The sequence below is a fragment of the Bactrocera dorsalis genome, chromosome 1 (assembly GCF_023373825.1).
Source record: "Bactrocera dorsalis isolate Fly_Bdor chromosome 1, ASM2337382v1, whole genome shotgun sequence".
NCBI lineage: Eukaryota > Metazoa > Arthropoda > Insecta > Diptera > Tephritidae > Bactrocera > Bactrocera dorsalis.
In genome coordinates this window covers 2,479,350-2,502,700 of record NC_064303.1, presented here as the reverse complement: position 1 = coordinate 2,502,700, position 23,351 = coordinate 2,479,350, and the positions used below count along the sequence as shown (strand labels likewise).

The 23,351-nt window shown below is 40.0% G+C and overlaps 3 protein-coding genes across 4 annotated transcripts in view; 1 reads left to right on the top strand and 2 right to left on the bottom strand.

Moving 5' to 3' along the window:
* LOC105232340 (interference hedgehog) overlaps positions 1-23,351 on the top strand; it is a 224,120-nt gene that overhangs the window by 52,167 nt on the left and 148,602 nt on the right. The gene's annotated exons all lie outside the window — the stretch shown is intronic.
* On the bottom strand, positions 3,155-9,630 carry LOC105232334 (CD109 antigen). The gene is given in 13 exon segments (XM_011213986.4): positions 3,155-3,495; positions 3,554-3,844; positions 3,916-4,452; positions 4,513-4,869; positions 4,929-5,467; positions 5,662-5,840; positions 5,900-6,059; positions 6,127-6,415; positions 6,517-6,781; positions 6,856-7,599; positions 7,751-8,004; positions 8,078-8,483; positions 9,380-9,630. Coding segments are annotated over 13 exon segments (4,332 nt in total). The 5' UTR covers positions 9,445-9,630; the 3' UTR covers positions 3,155-3,249.
* Positions 11,357-21,632, bottom strand: LOC105232335 (CD109 antigen). The gene is made up of 13 exons (XM_011213987.4): positions 21,319-21,632; positions 16,169-16,574; positions 15,798-16,051; positions 14,978-15,736; positions 14,635-14,899; positions 14,289-14,571; positions 14,000-14,207; positions 13,756-13,934; positions 13,156-13,694; positions 12,735-13,097; positions 12,135-12,674; positions 11,775-12,065; positions 11,357-11,704 (listed from the first exon to the last, which is right to left on the bottom strand). Exons 1-13 carry the CDS (start codon positions 21,393-21,395, stop codon positions 11,450-11,452), a joined length of 4,419 nt encoding a protein of 1,472 aa, XP_011212289.2. The 5' UTR covers positions 21,396-21,632; the 3' UTR covers positions 11,357-11,449.

Below are 23,351 nucleotides of genomic sequence, written 5' to 3'. Positions count from 1 at the left end.
GTATTGATATTGTTTGTTGCTTATTCCGTTATAGAGGCATTAATGTATTCTACACCTCTATGGTATTTTTAGGGTATATTCGAAAGAATACCTTATAAAGTAACTCTATTATAACTGATTTTGTGCTAATATTCCAAAAAGTTCATAATGAATAGACATAAATCCGGCTTTTAAACTGTAGCACCCGCAAATCTTTTACCTAAAAACGCTGATTGACTCTCGGGCACCATCTGCCATTTGACTTATCACCATTCTCAGCGTGGCGTGATAATTTTTCATTTCTGATACATGACAATGTCACAAACAGATACTTAAAACGGTTAATATTTTTGCGTGCAACGCGGGGTTTCCCCACGCACACACATGCGCCATATTTGTCAGAATATGTTTTATAATTAATCACGCCTTCTTTCAAGCTTTCATCAACGAACCCTCGTTAAAGCGTTTTCACACCGACAAAATTATACACATTTATGTGCCTTTACATAAAGACAGATGTGTGTCGCATGCAACACGCGACTGAACCAATTTAAAGTCCCTGCAATTATCGCTGTTTTCGCCGGATCTCCTTGGACGCTTGTTATTTGTTTTTTTTTTTTTTGTAGGGCCTCGGAAACACTTGTAGCAGTAACAATGTGTACTTACGAACATATATACATACATATATTATACATGAGCGCCACGGGTGTACAATTTTTTAAATAATGATAACCTCTGTAAAGTGGGTGTGGCAAGAGGCGTATTGTTGCCACACCAAAAGGTGTAATGCGTTTTGTGGGGTGAAAAGAAAAATGTTTAAATTATTCAAAACATAATAAATTGCTTTGGAAGGCGCGAAATATGAATGATGTTAGCGTCGTTGCATTGGTGTGAGTAAGTGTGTTTGCGCATTTTAAAAATGTGACTTGAATATTAAATTCTAATAATTTGTAAAGAATAAATAGCGGGTTGCATGTGTGTGCATATATGTGTATATATTTCAATGGCCTTTGTCGCCGCTTGAAAAGAGTTGCAGCGAGGTGTTGAGCCGCACTCAATGACATTTAGGATTTTAGTGAATTTTTAATTAAAACTGAAGCAAAAATTTAGGCTTTCGGGTTCAAATATAATGACCGCCGTACAGTCGGTGTGAAAAGTATGTTTTTAATCTGCATTTATGAGTTTAAAAAGTTGAGCTAATATTTTTTATGTGACACTTTAAATTTAAAAATGCATTTGGGTCAGTTGTCTCCAAGGTGAAATTGAAAGCGTTAATCAAAAAATAAATGAGTTTTATATTTTTAAACCTACAAAGCCGAAAAAATTTGCGCTCATACGAGGAGGTGAAAGCATATTAAATAAAAATGTATTAAAAATGCATGTTTAAGTCATATACATACAAACAATGCACTAATAACGGTGCTATATGTCACATAGGTTATGATTCAGCTCAAATTATCTTAACTTAAATCTCAGTTGACAAATTTCATGGAAATAAATTGGCTCCTCATGAATATTCATACCTCAGATGCAAGCACATGTATGTCTGTGGAGTCTTAGAGAACACCATATGTGCCACAGTTGATAATTTGTGTGAATAATGAAGCAGCAGGTACCCAATTATAATTGCATTATACATAAATTATGGTATACTATGAAAATTTAACTAATTTATTGCTGCCAACAGGTGGTTTATTCTTCTTGCGAAAGTGGTTGACTAAAATTTATATTTTTTCAAAGAATTTGTACGAACATTGTTTAAAGGGGTGGGGAAATACACATTTCTGCTTAAATTCTCTCGATAATATTGTATGATGCGCTCTAGGGAGCGGAAATTTATTTCAGAAATCACAAAAGCTTTCATTGTTTTCCTTGACAAAAAACTCTGTTCTGTGACCTCTACTCCGACTGCTTTTTGAACAAATTCTGTGTGAGTTTACATCAGCGAATGAAGGCCTTATGGGATGAAATCCAACGGATCTTCTCCCGAGTACAAATTCTGTTTATAGCCGAGTTTACAACAGCGTGCAATTCGTTCTTCCTTCCCGCTGTTTGGCTCAAATTGGAGAATCCAAATACAGCCAGGTCCTTCTTCAGCTGGTCTTTTCACATTTGTGTAGGTATTCCTATTCCTCTGCTTCCCTCCCGCGGTGCTGCATCGAATACTTTCAGAGCTGAAGCCTCTTCATCTATTCGGACGACAAAACCTAGCATGCCTAGCCGTTGTCTCTTAATTAGCTGAACTACTTGTATGTCAATGTCGTCGTATAACTCATACAGTTCAACGTTCCATCCACTGCAGTATACGCCGTAGCCAATGCGCAAAGGACAATATATCTTCCGTAGAAGATCTCTTCTCGAAAACTCGTAAAGTCAACTCATCAAAGTTCTGCAGACCGAATTATTTTCTCCAGCAGCAGGTTGAAGAAGTCGCACGATAAGGAGTCTCTTGTCTGAAACCTCCTTTGGTATCGAGCGGTTCGGATAAATCTTTCCCAATCCTGACGAAGCTTTTGGTATTGCTCAACGTAAGTTTTTAGATTTGCGGGGACACCAAATTCATAAAGGCAGCTTATTTTCAAGCTGGCGAAAGCAGCTTTGAAATCGACAAAGATGTTGTAGGTGTCGATCGTCTTTTCACTGGTCTTTTCCAAGATTTGACACATGGTGAACATCTGGTCGGTTGTTGCCTCTTGCGTTAACTGCCGATTCTGCGATATGGATTCGGAAACTCCAGAGCACCTGATACTAGACTGCTTGAATTTATGTATCGGAATAGTCGTCGGACAGTCGGCGCAGGATAAAGACCCATGAGTCTATGTATCCGAAAAGCGATCACATTCCCTGCATAGTACCCAGCAGTGTGTTGGGCCTATGTGTTTCCGTGTGACAGAAAAGAGGGTGCAATAGACCTCAGGTCACGGTGCATGCCTGAATTTACTTTCATTCTATTGTATGAACCGATCTACTTGAATAAAAAATGTTGTGATACCTGTCAAGCACTTTGAAACACCATTCATTGAAAAGACGCCTCGTACGATGCAAGCTTTTTATGAGCTCACGCCCAAAACCGAAGGTCTTATACCGAAAACTGAGAACAGAAACTTTCCACGAATACTATACTTTTAACATCTCAGATAAAGTCTGCACAAGAAGTAAGAAGTGAACCAAAAGGTGATTATTACAACGCTGTTTTACCGTTTTATTGATAAATGTATATAAAGTATTCTCTTATATGATTATTATTGATCTCACAAAATCTCGCTGTCTTCACGGACATGCTTTCTTGCATTCCTCATCGTCCTCACATATGTCGCACAACTTCGAGGCGACTTCGTAGTATACCGTTGCCCGTTTCAAAGTATCATAATAATCATAGAGCACAATCGAAGCGGGTTTCTGACGAGCAACAGGAAACTGGCGCAGTGCTTCGATAGGCACACATTGAATTTCGCCCTTCGGCAGACTTTCGAAGTAGATGGCAATCAAAGTGTCCGATTTTTGGGTTTCCACTTGCTGCAAGTAATTTTTATTATTTATTTGGGAAAAATCTGCATTTTCAAAGAGTAATCACCCTGACTCGAGGCACGGCTTCAATGAGTTTGAATGCATCCGTATCGGCCACATAACCCGAGGGTAGTGTCACTTCTAAAATCGCCATATTTGAGGCATCTCCTTCACCCTTATATTCAACACAGGCGTCCATTTCCAATTTTAAGACTGGCGTGTTCTTATTGATTATGGTTTTTATTTCAAAACTTGGTTGGGGCTCCTTCTCGAGCACATTGTACTGATAGGCGATTTGTACTAAGGCAGCACCTTTGCCCTTCGCAATGAAATCCACTGAGAGCGTTTTGTGTGGAAGCTGTGTAGGAGGAAAAGCAAAACTATGAAGTCTTTGGATGATCTCGAATTTTTATTGGATAGTGTACTTACCTCCACCGTTTGCAGGAGCAGTCCGTTGTTTTCGTCAACAATTATACTATCCGAGCGTTCAATACCGCCTTTAGCCAGCACTTGAACTTCCATTACACCAGGTTCATACTGCGCTTTTTCGGCGAAGGCAATTAGAGCTTGTAATCCGACAACGGTATCTTGGGTGGATATGAAACCACCATAGCTATTCCGTTGGGCCACCAACCATTTCACAATCGATAATAAATCATCTATACCGACAAGGTCTTCATCTAGTAGCGTTAGCAGCGCATAGGAAGTGATCTCCACGTCTCCATTAGGTATCCAGCGCCACCAATGCTGCGAACGGTGTTCCGAAGCCGACCACCACATGCGATCCTCAGCGGTCTTCGCAGCTGACTTTAGTAATTCAAGCTGCTTACTTGCTGAAGGATGCTTAGCTAATTGTAAGGCGTACGCGGTTATGGCCTTAGCGAATATACTGGTAGATTTCTCAGTGTTCGCCAAAATAAAATCGAAGGCTTTGTCGACATTGGCTTGATATTCCTTAGTGAGTTGCTGTGTATTGGGAGCGGATTAGTTTAGAAGTAATTTAGTGTTTTGTTATAGAGACCATACCTTGTTTTCTATGAGTGTCAGTAAGACATGCGCTGTCAATGCCACACCCTGCTGACGTTCTGCACCGAAGCGTACGTTGTTTGTGTCCACAAAACTGCCGTTTTCTGCTTGTGTCTTGCTGAGATATTGCAAGCTCTTCTCGAGTATAGCATCGTCAACTTTTATAAACTCTTGCAGCTGATGCAACGAACGCGCCACATATGCGGTAAGCCAGACGGAACCGTTCTCATTTCGGTCCTTAGCGCGGAATGTGACAAACGAACCATCATTCAGACGAAAGCCGAGCATACGTTGATAACCCGTTTCCAAGTTTTGCAGTATCTTTGATTCCAAAGCTGGCGTAAGCTTGTTGATGTTCTGTGCGGGAATAGAGTGATTATGGTATAAACTCCTCTTAAGGTAAAGACATTACTTACCTTAAGATATTTCAGCACTAAATAATTGGGTATCAATGTCGACATAGTCTGCTCAGCACAGCCGGTTGGCATGCGCAATAAATGCTCCAGGTTATTCAAAAGCGGTCCCAGTAAATCGCCGATCACAGAAACTTCAATGTGTTCCGAGTTAGGCACTACATCAGGTGGCAGTATTAAATCGAAGCTTTGTCGTTGCTCAGGCGCCTGCTTGAGATTTACAAAGAACGCGCGATTCGCATACTCGGTCACGCCTTCGGGTACTACTTTTAGCGTCTTGTGTATGGCATCGCCAGCGAGTGCTGAGACAGCAGTGTACTTCAACATGATATTGCCTATGATTTTGGGACGTAGCATAAATGCGACTCCAGCTGAGGACTGTGCGGGTATGTGTACAAGTTTTGTTCTTTTAACTTCACGGGAAATCTCGTTGGAGATTTCGGTGAACTCATATTCGCCATCGGTATTGTCGAGCGTGATTTCGACATCTAAGGCTTTGTTCAGATAGTTGAAGACTAAAGCCGGCACATTGATGATCTCGCCTGCAAGGAAAAAAGGTTTATATTAGTAAGTGTGGGCTCAGCAGAACTTATTTGGATGAGAGCTTTAAGAACCCTGAGTAATGAACCCTCAATAGCTCTATTTTCTAAAATTTTGATACTTTATTTATTCATAAGCAAGCATTTTTCGGAAAATACCAAAATGTAAAGATTTTTTAAGGTAACTTCTAATTCACCTCTCTTCACCGAATATGGCAATCTCACTGCTATAAAGAACGGCTGAAATGTGACAATATCAGTGTTGTGCGTTGTAACACCAAGTCCTTTTTCCGGATGTAGTGCAAAACCTGAGACCACCCAAGAAGTGATGGTATCTGGGATTTTTTTAGTCCAATTGAACTCCGCCGTTTGCGTGCTTTAAAGACAAAAGTCGTAAGAATTGCGTAAATCGGGAATCAAAACCTTTCAACTTACTCCTCAATATCTGTGAAAATCCACGTTTCTGAAAAATCTCTGCGTACCACAACTTCCTGGCTGGCGACTGCTGGCGTTGCTCCTGAGGCCGGCATTACCGCGAGAGACACAGCACCCTCCGGTACGCGTAGAGCCGTCAGATCTTCGAAGCGGTTGTCAACTGCAAAGTTGGTAAAAGTCATTTTGAAGTTTCAACATATGCTGGCTCGGTTTGTTTTTACAGTTACCTGGTGACGTGTGTGGCGCTGTGTAGTTGTAGAAATAGTTGCCATTAGTCATGGTTACGACACCACTTTGTCCACCCGGGTAGCGTGAGTAACCGCCCTGCCAAGGTGTATAGGTTGTATAGGAGCTTAGACGCCAGTTAAAATCATTTTCGGAAATATCATTGTTGCGACCCAAAAGTAGTACGCTCTGATCAACAGCGAGCAGCCCAACAAAGGAATGTGGTGTGGTTTTGATGCGTAGAGCGACATCTGCGCCAGGTTTTACCTCAGCTGGGGCAGTAATCTCTAACTGAGCAGCGGAAGAGCAAGAAATTTAAAAGTCGCATGATAAAGGGTTAGAGAACGAGACTTGTGTAAAAATTAACAAAAACTAGTGAATAATAACCGAACCTCATTTTGCATTTCCGTCTTAATTTGTAAACTCGTCTCGGCATAGCGAAATTCACCCAGTTCATCAATAAAGTAGGCGTAAAAACGGGCATACGGCATCCACATGAAATTAGGCGTCAATGTTAAATCAAAGGTCTTGGCCTTATTAGGCACAAAAATACGTTCGCTGACCAAAATATTGCCACGACCCACGATGTTGTAGTCGAAATATGTTAGGGGCGCACTGGAGTTCAAAGTCAGTATAATTTCCTCATCCGCGTTAAAACTGCAAAGAAGTAACAAGAAAACGAAACATGAGAATTGTAACTTTCGTGTATAGAGTGTTTACGCCCCACTTACGTAAAACGTCCCTTTGGATACTCAAGCTGTGCCTTAAAGAAAGATTTCGGCGTCGTAGGCGCAACTGTCTTTACCGCGTCTGTGACTTTTGGCGGCTCCTTCTGATATATGTTCGACACGTCATGCTCCTCATCCTTGTAGAATGCTTTTATTTTATAGAAATGTGTATAGCCATCAAACTTTGCCAGAGCTGGCAACTTCACCTTAATCACCGCTGTGCTATTGACATCCAAAACGCCTTCAAACTCCAAAACTAGGTTCTCTATTTTGGGTTCGGTTTTATTTTCATCCTTATAGTAATTTTTGTTCAGCGATTCGGTGAAACGTAAGCGCACGGGCGTATTCAAAGCTCTTAATAGTTCACCATCGTAGCTCACGACACGGAATGTCATTTCCGCTTCCTCGTCGGCTGTGAACCAGTTGCAGTTCTTGAAAATCAGACAGCTTATAAAGTAGCGGTCGCGGTAGAGTGTTGTTCCTATGGTGCCGTTAATTTTGACACCGGTGAAATTCTCCTCCACCGTCGCTGTAATGTCAAGTGGTGCGGTTCTGAAGCTGAGGAAGCTGTCTTTGTATTGGCTCACGTTGAGATCGAACTTCGCTTTACCATTCACCATATCCGTCGTCTTTATAATTTGCTGTGGTGGATCTGTTGAGTTGTCGTTGGTTTTGTGAGAATAGTAAAAAGACTGCAGCTTCATGATCAGTGTGACCTTTCCATTAACCGGTTTGCCGTAGGTATAGCTTGAGAAAGGAAAGAAAAGGAAGGATTGGAATAAAAATAGTCAAATAAGCTTTTCGCTGGTAGATTAATCTTCTAAGAGATTAAAGCGGAAGTACTACTGATAAAAACACAAAAGCTCTAAACTATTCTGTAGTCATTTATGTTACTTACTTGGCTCTGACGACAACCTGCATATCACCATCCTTCACCGACACTTTGGAAGTGGCATCAACGGTGACCTTATATTTGGGTAAAACATATTTCTGCACGTCGAAGCTGACAATGGTTCTATGCCAACCGCCGTTATCCACCGCCAAGCGCTACCTACCCTGTACGGGAAACTCGAAAATTTGAAATTGGCCCGTGTAGACACCTTTGGTGACAGTAAAGTTCTTGTATTCCTTAATGCGGTTGCGCTTGCCATCCTACAAAGAGGAAGTTTACATTTAAAAGTTAAAGTTTCAAAGTCCTTACAAGTCCTATGATACTTGTACTTACCTCAAACCAAATAACACTGCTCGCTGAAGGACCACTTGGTTTCAGATTTTCATCCATAAAAAGTACGCGAAAGTTGACGACATCGCCTGGTTTATACTTTCCCTTATCGGTTTGTATCTTCACATGTGTCTGAAAGACATTGTGATTGAGCTTGGTTGAGTTCTTGAAGATCAGACCGCTTAAGCCCTCCGCGGTGATATTGTAGTCGCCATCACGCAGTACCGGCACGTTGAAGCCGATATACTGCACTTCGTACGGTTGCACCTCAACGGTTTTGGAAGCGTTATATTGTGGGCCCAGGAGACTGATTCGCACTGTTGCCGGTTCGGTGACTTGATGCAGAGCGACGGCAACATTGTATTTTCCGTTCGTATGTATGGTGCCCGGTGCGACAACTGTGTAGTGACTGTAAGAGAGTGGGATCAGATTATGGTAATGAAGAGAGTGAGTAAGGCGAAAGAGAGGTTGATTGAGTGAGAGAAATGAGTGTTTTATTTATTTTTGTTTGCATAAAAGAAGAAAAGAAAGAAGCCTAAAGCTGGCGGGTCAATGCATAGCACCTTGGTATTTTCATTTTTATTTCTTTCATAGATAAGCTAAGCTTGAGCAATTCACAGGTACGAGCTTCTTGTAGATTTTTAGCTGCATACATATATACACACCTCGCTTGGGTATTTAAGTAAGTTACAGGTTCTAAAAATTGGTGAAGACACAGGAAAATATTATGTTTCTTTCTCTTTTGGCAAGTTTTTGCTGATAACGTCTTTCGAAACAGCCATTTGTAATTAGTTCAAACGGTCGAAAAAACTTCGAAATAGTATTAACCGACTTTGTATAAAAGCAGAAACCATTTGTGGAATTGAAGTTTCCTTGGTTCAAATTTCACTCTACTTCCTTACGATTTCAGAATCGTTTTCGACCATTATTTTAGAGTTTAAGAGACTCTTAAGACTATGTATTCGATATGAGAGCCTCGCAACTATTCTTATAACAATTTAAAGGCTTCGAGATTCTTCTTCTTCTGCTAGAAATAGAAGTATCTCGGCAAACCACTCTGAAATCTCAACTCTCCATGACGAAAAGGCTGGGTAACGAACTGCGAAAGCAATATATTGGAGCTTCGCGACTAAAGATGCTTTGTAAATATTAACAAAACAAATATTATTGTTTACTTTTTGGGAATCTTAAGATAGTTTATAGTTTCTATTACATACTATTTTTCTCTTTATTTGCATAAAGTCTACCAATATTTGCACAATGAGCTTGGAAAATCAAACAAAATGCTGCAAATACTCTACTCACCCAGTTGCGTTTGCCATCCAGGCGATTTTCAAGATGGCTAATATTAAAAGCGCCGCTCCTTGCATTTCGGCGAAGGTGTTAGCGTTGAAGCTATTTTAAAATCACACAAAACCGGAAAAATTATACAAACAAACACCTGTTGATCACTACAAAAAACTTAAATCAAACACTAAAAGCCTGGAAAGTCTTAGTTTCCGATCGAATGCGTGCAGCCAGACGCATCAAAACACAGCTCGCTTCTGACTAAACGCGACTGCAAAATCCCCAAAGAAAGCAGCGTTCATTTTAGAATCACTAGCTGCTTGTTGTTGGAGCAACGATTTGTTCTTGAGCGAAATTTGACTTGAGTTTGTCTCAGGCAAAGCCGGTTTAAAGAAATTCTAGTTTGTTAGTTTTGCTTTTAATCAACAGAGTTTAATTGCTCTCTCTCACTCTTCTCTCTCTCTCTCACTCACTCATTCGTGCTCTTGCTACGACTAGATTCTGTATAAATTGATAAGAAGACACAATGTAAACAAATAGACTTCCAGTTGTTTACTAATCACTGGATTGCTAGCGGAGAGATAAGCGTTTCTAAAGTTCATAAAAAGTGATCATCGATTGTTTACAAGCCGACAGCTGTTGAGGAGGGGTGTTAAAACTAACAATACTAAATATTTGAAAATAAGTGTTTAGACTTCGCTTCAAGAGTCTACGATTTGCATTCCTTTAAGGGATTAGATGGGTTTTATCACGCCAAAAATGGTATATTTTCAAGAATTTTTCTTCATATAAAAACGAAATATGTCATTAAAGCTCTTTATTGTGCTAAAAAAACATATTTTACAAACATTTTGTGAAATTTTCGAAGAAAAATATTCAAAACTCAGCCATTACTGGAGTTTTTCTCTATCCGTCTACCGAACTCGGCTAGTATTTTCCATGCGGAAGTACTAGACACTGAGAAGGTCTGTGAAGGTCTGTTGAATAATTTTGAGAGGATACATAAAGCAACAATATTCACAAATAGCCACGCGACTCTTCTGGCCTTGTCGTCGCCCATGACTAACTCATAGTCCATAACTGCAGGAAGGTACTGAGCTCACTAAAAACACAAAATAAGCACCATGACTTCATCTGGGTTCCCGGCCACAGGAACATTTTCGGCAACGAAAAAGCAGACAAGTTGCCAAAGGCAGGAGCTTTCATAAACGAATCCGAGGCAGAGTTCATACCAAGCCCGCTAGGAACGATGAGGAGAAAGCTCAACACACAATTTCAGAAATTAGCAAATAACAATTTGAAAAATATTACTAAACAGATATCGCCAATATATGACAATAAAAGTATTAAGGACTTATTAGATAGTACACGAAAAGTATCCAGAGGCTAACTGGTCATTTGGAGAACATGCGTCTAAAATGGGTATGGCCTACAGCAACATCTGCCGAGGCTGAGAACTAGTAGCGAATAAGGAAACAATTTTCCACTTTCTCTGAGAATGCCCAGTAATATCACAGATCCGACACAGTACATTTGGAATCCATCAAGCACAAAACCTTGAAAGGATGTCTAAAAAAGCATATTGGATATTAGTAGCTTTATCGAAACCGCTAGTGCTAATTGAGCCCGATATAAAACAAGGCTGCACTCCTACCTACCTACCTATATGTCGAAGACCTGTGTAAAATTTCATTATGATCGGTTGGGGATTTCGCGAGAAATTTTAACACCCGACTTTGAAAACATATATTCGAGAAAAAACCTATTTATAGTTTCAAAAGACTATACCTCGTGGACGCAACTTTTCAAGTCTGTATCTCCAAAATCTATCTTGAAAATTTAGGACAATATTCTAGAGATTTTATAAAAGTCATTAAAAAACTTTGTTGTTTTGAATCCATGGAACCCATGTAACCCCTCCTCCATTCCTCTTCCTCTTTAAAGCACACAATAAGATGACACCGAAGTCAAAACCCATACTTAAAAAAGACAGAATTTATTTTTTAAACTATTTACATTTTTATTTATTAATAAAATTTCGGACAATATTAAAAAACCGTTATATATAATATGTACAATACAATTACTTTACGCTGTTGTGGCGCACATCTTCTTGCACTCCTCATCATCCTCGCAAATATCACAAAGCTTCGAAGACAGGGTATAGAACTCACTGACTTTCTGCGCTGTGTCGTAGTAGTCATATAAAACAAGTGGACTTGGTTTTTGGTTCGCGACAGCATGTTGTTTCAGCGCCTCAATCGGCACACAAGATGCCTCATTCTTAGCCAGGCTCTCGAAGTATATCACAACCAAAGTGCCCTCTTGTTTGCTCTCTACTTGCTGTGGTAAAGTTTCAATATGATATTAATTAGTAAGCTCAAAAACCACAATCAACGATTTGAAAACTTACCCTGACACGGTTGACGGCCTCAATTTGGCTGAAGCTCTCTTCGTCTGCAACAAAACCGGAAGCTAGTGATACCTCCAATAGCGCCATATTTGAGGCCTCTCCATCGCCAATATATTGCACACAGACTTCCATGTCCAACTTGAAAGCAGGCGCCTCTTTGTTGATGACTGTATCGATCTTGAAAGCCGGCAGTTTCTCCTTTTCGAAAACATTGTATTGGTAGGCGACTTGTACCAGAGCGGCACCGGTGCCTTTGGCGCTCAAATCCACGGAGAGTGTTTTTTGTGGTAGCTAAAAAGTACCATAAATATAAAGAATTAGCACTTTTGAATTTTTTTACTCCGTCTATTATCTGCTTACCTCAACAGTTTGTGTCAGCAAACCGTTGTCTTGTGTCAAGTGTATAGTCTCTCGCTTTTCTCTATCGCCCTTGCCGCTCACATCCAATTCCATATTTGCTGCTTCATAGTCTGCGAAGTCGGCGAACTTGATCAAAGCACGGAGTCCCAGTACTGTATCCTGTGTGGAGGAAAAGCCACCATAGCTGTTGCGCTGCGCCACCAACCAACGTATTATCGGTAAAACTTCATCAATCGTTGTCTTGCCAGTTTCGAATAGCGTGAGTAAGACATAAGACGTGATCTCTACATCGTTGCTGAAAGCCCAACGCCACCAGAGATTGCTTGGTTTTTCCTTTTTGTTGGTCCACCATTTACGATCATCCTCAGTCTTCGCAAGTGATTTCAGTTCTTCGAGTTGCGGGGCTGCGGCGGGACTACCGATCTTATTTAGCGCATATGTAGTGATAGCCTTAACATGGAGATCCTGTTCTTTGTCGGCGTTCTCCAGAATGTATTTGAAACCCTTCTCGATTTCCGCTTCGTAAGGTTTAGCGAGTTCCTGTTCAGAAAAAGGTAATAAATATCTCGATATGTTAAGGTTACAAATACTCGTACATACCCCAGCTTCTACTAGTGTGAGCAATACACTAGCTGTAAGTGTCAAAGGTCTTCTGTAGGAACCGAAGAAGAAATCGTTGCTCTCCAGGAAACTTCCATTGTCGGCTTGCTTGCTAACTAAGTACTTCAATCCTTCCTTCAGCACATTTTCGTCGACCTTTATGTGTTCTTTAGCTTGATTAAGCGAGCGTACAATGTATGCCGTTAGCCACGTGGAGCCATTGACGGGGTACTCTGTGTTACGATAGCCGACGAAAGATCTAAACGAACCGTCGTCTAAACGGAAGCTCAGAATGTGTTGGTAACCGGAGAGAAGATTACTTTGGATTTGTGATTCTAAAGCTGGAGTCAGTTTTTTCGTTTGCTGCAGAAAGCAAGAAGCGTCAATATGATATATTACTGAGTTAAACCTTTAGACTTACATTCAAATATTCCAAAACCACGAAGTTGGGCACAAATGACGATGTGGTCTGCTCCGCACAACCGGTTGGCAAGCGCACTAAGTGATCCATGTTGTTCAATAGTGGGCCCAAAATATCGCCTACAGCAGAGACTTCTATATGTTCGGAGTCGGGCACCAGATCTTGTGGTAATTCCAGTTCGAAAGACTCCTTGAACTCGGGCGTATCTTTAAGATTGACGAAGTATGCGCGATTTGCATACTCGGTTACACCTTCAGGCACAACTTTTAGCGCTTTATGTATGGCATCGCCGGCAATCGGCGAGACGGCGGTATATTTCAATAATATATTGCCAATGACTTTGGGACGTATCATGAAGGAAACACCAGCTGAAGATTGCGCGGCTACGCGCACATTCTTCACACGGCTCGCTTCGTTGATAACCTCATTAGAGACATCGGTGAACTCGTATTCACCGTCGGTGTTATCAAGTGTGACAGCAACATCTAAAGCTTTGTCCAAGTAGTTGAAAATCAAGAGCTGTGTATTGACGACCTCGCCTGAAGGCGGCAGAATTTGATTAGATTGAGTGCTTAAAAAAAAAAAATATAATAAATGTACCTCGTTTCACAGAGTAAGGAAGGCGCGGCGATAAGAAGAATGGCTGGAATGTTTTTATATTTTTGGTGTCCTTCATTACTGCAAGTCCTTTTTCGGGATTGACGGCAAAAGCTGTGAGCACCCATGATGTAATAGTTTCTGGTATTTTATCGGACCAGTCGAACTCTTCTGCTTGAGTGCTGTGCAGGAGAGAGATAGAAAATTGAGAAACTTATTTCAGATTTTCACTATGTGCGGAACTTACTCTTCAATATCCTTGAACAGCCAAGTTTCACGAAAATCTTTTCGTACTACGGGTTGTTGCGCTGCTGGTGACCCGGGAGAATCATATTGAGCACCACCTACAGCACCAGCGAGGCCAGCCTCTGGAGCCGTGGTAGTTAAAGGAGAGTCATGGACTTTGTGGAAGCTCTTTACTATGTCACCACGAGCACTGAAGGGTGTGGGATATGCTAAGGGATCAATAAAAAAAGAATGCCAAATATAGTGGTTAATAGTCCTCAAAATATATTTATTTTAAACGTGCAACTCACAATAAACTGGCTTGGTCCAATTGTAGAAGTAATCTGCGGAAGTGAGTGTCACCACACCCGTAGATTCACCGGGGTAGTGCGAGTAACCTCCTTGCCATGGTGTGCTAGTGTCATAGCTACTGACGCGCCATCTGAATTCACTTTCGGATATGTCGTTATTACCAGCGAGAAGCAGGACGCTCTGATCAACAGCCAGTAGGCCGACGAACGAGTGTGGTGCGGTTTTAATGTGCAGCGGTACATTTTCGCCAGGTTTCACCTCAGTCGGTGTTGTAATGTCGAGCTGTTGAGCGATAACAGTAAGTAAAGAGTCAACTGAAGACTTAGCGGCGTATATTGTACTTACTGTGTTTTGTAGCTCCATTTCAGCTTGGAAGGAGGTCTCCGAATAATGGAACTCTCCATTTGTGTCAACATAGTAAACAAAAACTCTGGCGTAGGGCGCATATATATATTTGTACGGTAACGTGATATTATAGACCTTGGTATTCTCTGGTAGAACCACTCGTTCATGTTCCACAACATTACCACGTCCAATGACATTATAAACGAAATATGGCAAGGGCTCGCTCGAATTGACAGTTATTGTCACAGTATCAGATGAGTTGAAGCTGTAATCGTCGAATTCAGAACAGGAATAAAAATTTGAAATCGTTTCTTCCGCCGCATGAAGAGATGTCAATACTTACGAGTATTTGTTCGTTGGATAATAGGTTCGCAGCTTAAACCATTCAGTTGGTTCTTTCTCTTCTGGCTGCGGCACCACATTCTTGGGTTCGCGATATTGATAGGAGTTCGATATCTTGCGTGTCTCATCAATATACTCAGCAGTTATTTCGTAGTAATGTTGATAGTCCTCAATCTCGTCCAAGTTGGGCAGCTTCACGGTGAATTTCGCAAAGCCAGTGCCGTTGAGCTGACTCTCGAAGCTATGCATTTTGCCTTCGATCGTGGGTCGCACCGTTGTTGTGGTATCTTCCGGATGGCGTGCGCCATGCCAGAAGTGTCGTTGCGACAATGTTTCTTTGTAGACCAGCTTAATTGGATTCTTGGTATCTGTGACCACAGTGCCATCGACAAATTTGACATGTACTAACACTTCCGACTCTTTGTCCGCGTGGTATGTATAACATGTGTCGTAGGAAACACAGCTCATGTCATAACGATATGGGTAAACACTTATGTACTTAGTCTCGTTGAGTTTAACGCCCGTGTATGCCTCCTCCACAGTTGTGGTGATTTGCATGGATGTGGCGTACATATCGCTCATCAAATGATCTTTAAAATCCTTAACATTGACAAGCAACTTGGCCTTACCGTTCACCATATCGGCGCTCTTAATGAGTGTGGGCGCGCTCTTGATCTTCGCGTCGTCGGAGTAGGAGTAGAGATCGCCATAACCTACAACAGCGGTCACTTTGCCCTCCACAGGTTTGCCATATGTGTAGCTGTGGAAAATATTAGTGAGTCGTAGTTGAGACTTTAATGGCATGACTACGGGATACTTACTTGGCCTTCGCCACTATATTGACATCGCCATCGCGTACGGATACGGCTTCGGTAGCCTCGACTTTCACTTCATATTTAGGTAGCACATATTTCTCAACATCAAAGTAAACCTCTTGATTATATGAGCCACCATTCTTAACAATCAAACGCCAACCGCCAAGCACCGCAAACTCGGATATTTGAAATTCGCCCGTAAATACGCCGTTTTTGAGTTCGAAATTTTTGAATTCTTTTACGATGTTGCGCTTGCCATCCTACAAAGAAAAGAAGATAAAAGAACTGTAAATCTGCTTGACAAACTTTCCCAAGACATGACCTTTCAAAGGATCTTAAGCAAATCTAACCGAAAAATTCGCCTCTTGGAAACTCACCTCAAACCAAATGGCAGCATCCTTATCCGCTTCACCAGGTTTCAAGTTCTCATCCAAAAACAGCACACGGAAGTTCACCTTATCGCCAGGCTTATACTTGCCCTTATCAGTTTGAATTTTAGTGATCGCCGCGAAATTGTCGTAATTTAGCTCGGTTGTATTCTTGAATATCAAACCTGATATGCCCTCCGCCGTAAGATTGTATTTGCCCTTCGGCAAAGTGGGCACATCGAACTCTACTTCTTTCGCTTCATCGGGCTGCAGTTCAATTGTCTCAGACTTTTCGAATTCTGGACCAACTAAGCCAACCTTCAATGTGACTGCTTCGGTATTCTGATAGACCGCCACGCCAACGGTATATTTGTTGTTCGAATGCAAGGTACCCGGTCCAATTACGGAGTAGTGACTGCAATTGAGATAAGAATATGAAATTTTTTTTGTGAAATGTCTTAACACAGGAAAATTTATAATTTGGAATGTATGTATATGTATTAAAAATAGTCTAAAAATATTGATTTGAAAATAGGTATAGAAAGTTTGTTGTTTTATTTGTTGACCCATAAGTCGAAAATCTCACTTTATCAGTCACCTTTGTTATAGAAGTAATAAAATAAAACATTAAAGAATTTATTGAGCCGATAAGCTTGAGTTAAAATTATGCGCTCTGAGGCAATCAGCATCTGCTCTAGCTACTTAATTAGAGATTAGACTACACAATTGCAGCTTCATCTTAATTAATAATGTAATTGTTGGCTTTTGCCTGTACCTGGTACACGAAGCAACGATTGTTTGTTAGTGATGAATATGATATTTTTTATTTGAATCGCCTAATAAAATGACTAGTTTGTGATAACTGTCGCGAGCTTTTAAAAATATACCATATCTCTCTAAAATGCTTAATTTGCTTGGAATATCATTGAGAAATATTAGTTGAGATTCTTCTTCTTTGGCACTATAGTCAAACTTCTTCAGTTGCCTCTATCATTTGCAAGCTCACGCCAATTGTAAACCCCAAGTGCAGACAGGACGCTATGCGCTTGGTCTTTCCATTGGATGCGTGGGCGATTTTGCTTCCGCTGTCCATCCAGGAGGCTCGAGTAGCGGGACCATAGGGATGTTAGGTCACTAGGATTTGTTGTGAAGGCAAAGAGGTGTTTTGAGTCATCTGAGATCTCATTACACACAGCACATATGTATATTTGGTTCATTAGGATCAATTCTGTATAAGTGGGGGTTTAATCTGCTATAATCCAGAACGAAATTGTACATTCTCGAATCAGCTCGAATTTTTCGTCTGCTATGGGTGCTGGTTTAACTCCAAGGATGAAATTCACAACGAGGGAGTCGTTGAAGCTGTTGACGGCTCCACTGAGAATGGTGGTCAATACATGTGAAGTTTGTGGCGACCGAAGCCTGGTCGGTAAACTGTTGGATGTCGTCGACATATTCGAAGAATGACCTCTAGCACCTAATGACTCGGAAAACAGGACGATGAATGACCAAGGTGCTTCAAGCAGAAAAATGTTTTTCTGCGAAAAAATCCCAGTAGAAATGGCTTGAAGATTAGTGCATTGTGTTCCAAAACTGGTAGCATGCATTATCCACTATGTAGGTGTTCGATAGGAGACATCAGAAGGCATTCTGTAATATTTCGTAGTTTTCTAAAACTTCTTCGTCTGTGTTTCACTACACATGTTGACCGGCCGGCCGATTGTTTTGTAGTATATTGCCAACAACGTTACTTTGTCATTTTCCGAAGTGCTGCCATTCAGCAACTTGTGGATTTGGTTGTGGTTCTTTTCTCAGGCAATAAGCGCTGTCGTATGTCGGTAGTAGAGGGTCTCTTTGTCTTAGGGTTGTTGACAGTCGTAATTTTACTGTCTTTTGCCAGTTCGTGAATATGCTTGCTGTGGATTTAGTGAGGCATAATAGACCCTAGGTCGCGGTGCAATCCTCATTTACTTATCTAGTGGGGTGTCAGGCTCCTCGCAGCGAAGACCGACAAAGATCAATCAGATCGGACGGGCTGCTTACCGGTGTGACTTTAAGTTCACGTATGCAATATGTTTAATGTCGGTAGTATGGATGTTTGGTATACAATTTTTCACTCAGCTAATCTCTTATAAGCTGCACAGTTGAGTCGCTACTATAAAAGCTGGCTGGTAATAAGATTAAAGATTGTTTTCGAGAAAAATAGCAGCGGGTTAGCCTAATTTTCAGCAGTTCTTGGTTAATAGTATCTGTCTTCTAAGCCTTGATGACAGCTAACTTTTTAAAACATGAATGGTTTATTATGAAATATATCTTCTCGGAAAATAGTTTTCTGTACTTCAGCTTAAGAACTTCAGTATCTTATTATAGAACTTCTTATCGTTGCCAGTATTCGCATATTTTATTGAATTAGACTATTTTCTGATGTCTTCACATTATTTTCATTTTTTGTTTGAACAATTCCACTAAATTTTCGAATTTCTTACAATCCAAGTTATCATCACCATTTATTGAATTTAGTCCGCGCCTGTTGCTGCAATAAATTATCAAATATTGTTTCTAAGCAGCAAAATCATTAAGCCTAATTAAAGAACTTGTACGAAGACTATAAAACACGTGTCAGTGTTGTTCATTTAGAACAAAAAAGTAATAAAACCAAAAAATAGCAGAAAAAGTTCCCGTTAATTAATTAATATTCAGCCAGAGGCAAAAGACAAGTTCTAAATGATGAGACTCGTTTTTTTCTCCACAGATTAAGCAAGAAAGCCAACTTTTTGCAACAAAATTTTTTCGTTTGAAAATAAAAGTAGAAATTTGCAATTAAAAGCGGCAGAGCTACTGAAATTATAAGCAAATAAAATAAATAAATTCCAAACGGCGCGACATTAACGTGTCGGTGAGGCTTCTCACGTAAGCCCGTTGCATTCGCGATTTGAGATTAGCCAATAATTAATATTTGATAAATGTCTTTTTTGCAAATCACACACAATATTCATAAAAAATATTTAAAATTAGCTGACAATAGCAAGTTAATGTAGCAGGAATCATGCCTATAATATATGACAATATATGATTATTAATAGCCTCGCACATTTTTCATACCTAAATATCACATAACTGCATTAGCCAACCTTGAATTTAAGTGATTTCGTGTGTAAACTTAGGAAAAAAGACAAAAAAAAACAAACTTTGAAAAAAACACCAAATTAACAAGTCAATAAAGACGACAAGCGATGCTTTTTCACACAATGCGCGGACTGCGAGTTTTAGCATGAAACGTAACGGCATACACAAAAACACAAATAATTTATTCATAATGTTTGGGAATACCCCGAAATAGTTTAGTGCTATCAGCACGCAAATCGGTGAGCAAATCGGTGAGCAAATAGTACTTCACATAAATCTTGGAAATGATGAAAACAAATTCAGAAAAAACAATTTACCGCTATTAACAGTTATGCCACTTTTATTTTCAGTTATTAACAAACATTTCAAAGTAACATGTTTTGCTTGTTTATATAACGGTGCTTGGATGAATCAGGTATAGTTATAGGTAATTTGAAACAAGTGACGAGTTCTAAGTATAACGCTAATTAGCAAATACGTTTTTATAATAAAGAGAAAGTTTATAATTAGTGCCTTGGTGGAAACGTAATGCTTTGCGAGCTCGAGAAAAAACTAAAAAAAGTGACATTTTTATATTGAATATGATACATCGAGCTAATTAAGTTTGCCGAACGGTTTCTCCGGAGCGGTCACTTGACTTTACTGAAAGCCAGAAGCTAAATCAGGCGAATGCGCTGGCAAAAATCAAGAAGAACCAATACAGTACGAGACGGTACATTATCGTGTCCAAAAAATAGGAGTCGTCGGCCTATAATTGCGGCCTCTTTTTACCAATGGCTTCTCGTAAAGGACGCATAAAACTCAAATAATATAACTTGTTGACAGTTTAGCTGATCGGAAGGAATTCGGAGTGCACCACATTTCGATAAACGAAGAGAACTGTCAACATAAGTTTGATTTTTGACATGCTTTGACGTGGTCTTTTCGGCTACGGTTCACCTTCGCCACGATATTCCGTCGATTGATCGTCTGTTTCCGTGTCGTAAGCAGAGATCCGCGAACCATCGTCAGTAAAAATACCTTTCATGACATCCTTTTAGTCGGCATTGTTTCATAGACGTTAACACAATGCTGTTTTCCGAAAAAATTTAGAGATCTTGTAACTAATCGTGTTTCCACTTTTTAAGGTCCAAATGATATTTCAAAATGCTAGATAAAAACACATTAGGTTGATTAACTCTTGACGAGTGTAGTATTCTAAGCTCTAAGAGATATGGTAATAGTTGCTTGGTCTAACTAAACTAAAGAGTTCAGCACTGAAGTGCGTTCTAATTGGAACAGTTTCTCTGATCTCCACCTCAATTACGGAATTTTTCATCCAAGCTACTCTGACTCCTCAACTATTTTAAAGAGATGTAGCAGATTTGGTTGAAAATAGCCGAGAAAAATAGATCAGATCGCAGTTTTTGGTGATTATTGATACAGACCAAAAAAAAATAAAAATACTAACATACATATGTAAATCAAAAATAAGAATTTATATTTTTCGATTCTCTCACATCTACTTGTAACATAAACTTTATATCGTCACTTAAAATGCAAAACAAGGTATCATCAAAAATTCAATAAAATCGAAATTGAGTTTTTTATTGCTTACAATTTAGTACATTATATTCCATACATGTGTTTAAAATTGTCAGCTCCCGCTGTCAGTTATAACCAATATATAACCATTTCATAACTGTTTTATAACCAATTTATAACCAATATATAACTATTTTATAACCATTTCATAACCACTGTATACCCAATTTATACCCAATATATAACGATTTTATAATTATATTATAACCAATATGTATAACCATTTTATATCTATTTTATAACCAATTTATAACTATTTAACCAAAAACTCAAGTCGCCTGTAAACTTATGAAAAGTGATATTACATTAATTTGCATTTATGGTGACGACATGGAATACCTATTTTTCATACTAAATCTAAACTGTAGTCCCAATTTTTTATATACATATATCGTACCATTTCATCATATTAGTCAGTTCAACTCGCTTAACATATAGTGTACACTTACCCCTGCCCCTCGCCTTGCACCAATGCGCTCAAGTTCAACACGGCCGCGCACAGGGCCAACAATAACAATCGCTTCATGTCGCTGAACACAAAACACCCGTCAAATTGGAAATAGACAACTAACAAAGTCAACGGCAGTAAAAATTATGATGAACGCACAAAAAGGTCACACAAATTTTAGTTTTTATGAAATCGTCTGTTTGCTTCCTGCAAAGCAAATTTGTATGTAAATACACGCTACACTGCAGCAGCCGTTCGCTTTGGCTCGACTACCTTCGACGAAAAGTGTTGCGCGGCAACTGACCAACCAAGCGCGTCTTCGCTTAGAGCTAAGCTCAGTCCACTGGCAGCGGCACACAGCAATAAAAAACAAACAAAACAAAAGTTGAAAACAAATAAAATTAGCCAAACAACAGCCAGATTTTTATGACAAATGATGACAAATACAATGCCTGTGCGCGAAGTGAGAGCACGACGCATAAACAGCAGTAATCACGCCAAGCGCACAGCTGCTCAGCTCAGCTCATATGTGTGTTTGTGTGTGTGTGCGAGCCAAACTACGAGCATGCATACTAATTGGCTGAGCCAAGCAAATGTAAACAGAAACAAGGGAAAAACCGGCAAAATTGACTTCTAGCCGCTTGGGGGGCTTTCAAGTTCGAGCGTCTCGTAAACAAAACCGGGTCTGAGTGAGACGCTAAGAACTTAATCTGCCACTCAGCTGGCTCAAGCGTCTGTGCACAATCAGCGCTTATTTGCAGCGCGAAGAGCGCAAAATATTTGCACTCAAAACAAGTCGAGATAAGCGGCCTGGCATTGCCACCTCGAACGCGGGGCGGCGAGTGCGCTGATGGCGAAGGCGTTTATTATGTTGGATCTATGTGTGTATGGAAGTGTGCGTGTTCGAGAGCGCGTGAACCGGCTTATGACGTATGCGCCTGCCAGCCAAGTTGGCTTAAATTGTCATGCATGCACATGTATGTGAGTAGCTGTGTGTGCGACTTGCATATGAATATCAACTTAAATGACGCACGACGACTTATAAGCATACATACAAACAATAACCGATATGTGGGTATCAATGCAGCCAATCAATGAGAGTGATTCCCCAGTGCAGTGAGCGCGTGTGGAAAAGCCGGCTGCTATATTCGGTTGTGTTTGGTTGGCCTAAAAATACTCGTACAAGTTAATGCGGAAATTTCAGCTAATAACCACTGACATAAATAACTCGCAGTCGTGCGGTAATCAATGTAATGAATACTGTGTGTGTGTGTGTGTGCGTGTGTAGTAGATGAAAAAGGAAATTTCAGATATCGTAACATTTAACCAATTTCCTTTCGTTTCCTAGGCACGTATATATATAGATGTACATACATACATACATACATATGTATATTCGTATACTGACTTTTTAAGCTGAACAAGCTTTCTAGGTTCTTGTAATTAAATTTTTTTCTCGGAATTCATTTGCGTTTGTTTATCACATATTTTCTGTATAAAACGATATTAGTAACTAGACAAGTACGAGGTGCGTTCACAATATCACGAAATAATTAATGATATTGTCACCTTCAAAGTAGTTCCCATTCGACATTATGTACTGACGCCAGCGCTTCTCCCAATCGTCGAAGCACTTTTCAAACTTAAAATATTTGGCATAGTCTCAGCTCTTTCACCGATTTTTATCTATCTTGTAAAACGATCGACGGCCCTTTAAGAACGTTTAAAGCTCGTTTTATTTTTGAAGATAAGAAAGAGTCACACGGAGCCATATGCAGGGGATATGGAAGCAGGTACATCGCTACGCCATGGTTTTTGGTCAAATATTCACCAACGAGCAACAAAGTGTGAGTTTTTAACCAACTAAAATCGTCAAGCTTCCAAAAACATTTGAAAATCGTTTGACAGCTGCCAACTGACATCTGGAGAAATACAAGTCATCGTATTCATATATATTGGATAGTCGAAAAAGACTTTTCGTATTTTGTAGGTAGATGTCATTGCAGTCGTATATCTCCAGCGCTGTATCAGTTC

Bases quoted from the DNA above. Each gene is read 5' to 3' on its own strand.
- LOC105232335 (XM_011213987.4), bottom strand. From the start codon at position 21,395: ATGAAGCGATTGTTATTGTTGGCCCTGTGCGCGGCCGTGTTGAACTTG. The intron at 14,572-14,634 runs GTAAGTACAATA...ATCGCTCAACAG, and splicing joins AAATGGAGCTACAAAACACA to CTCGACATTACAACACCGAC. The intron at 14,208-14,288 runs GTGAGTTGCACG...TTGATCCCTTAG, and splicing joins TTGGACCAAGCCAGTTTATT to CATATCCCACACCCTTCAGT.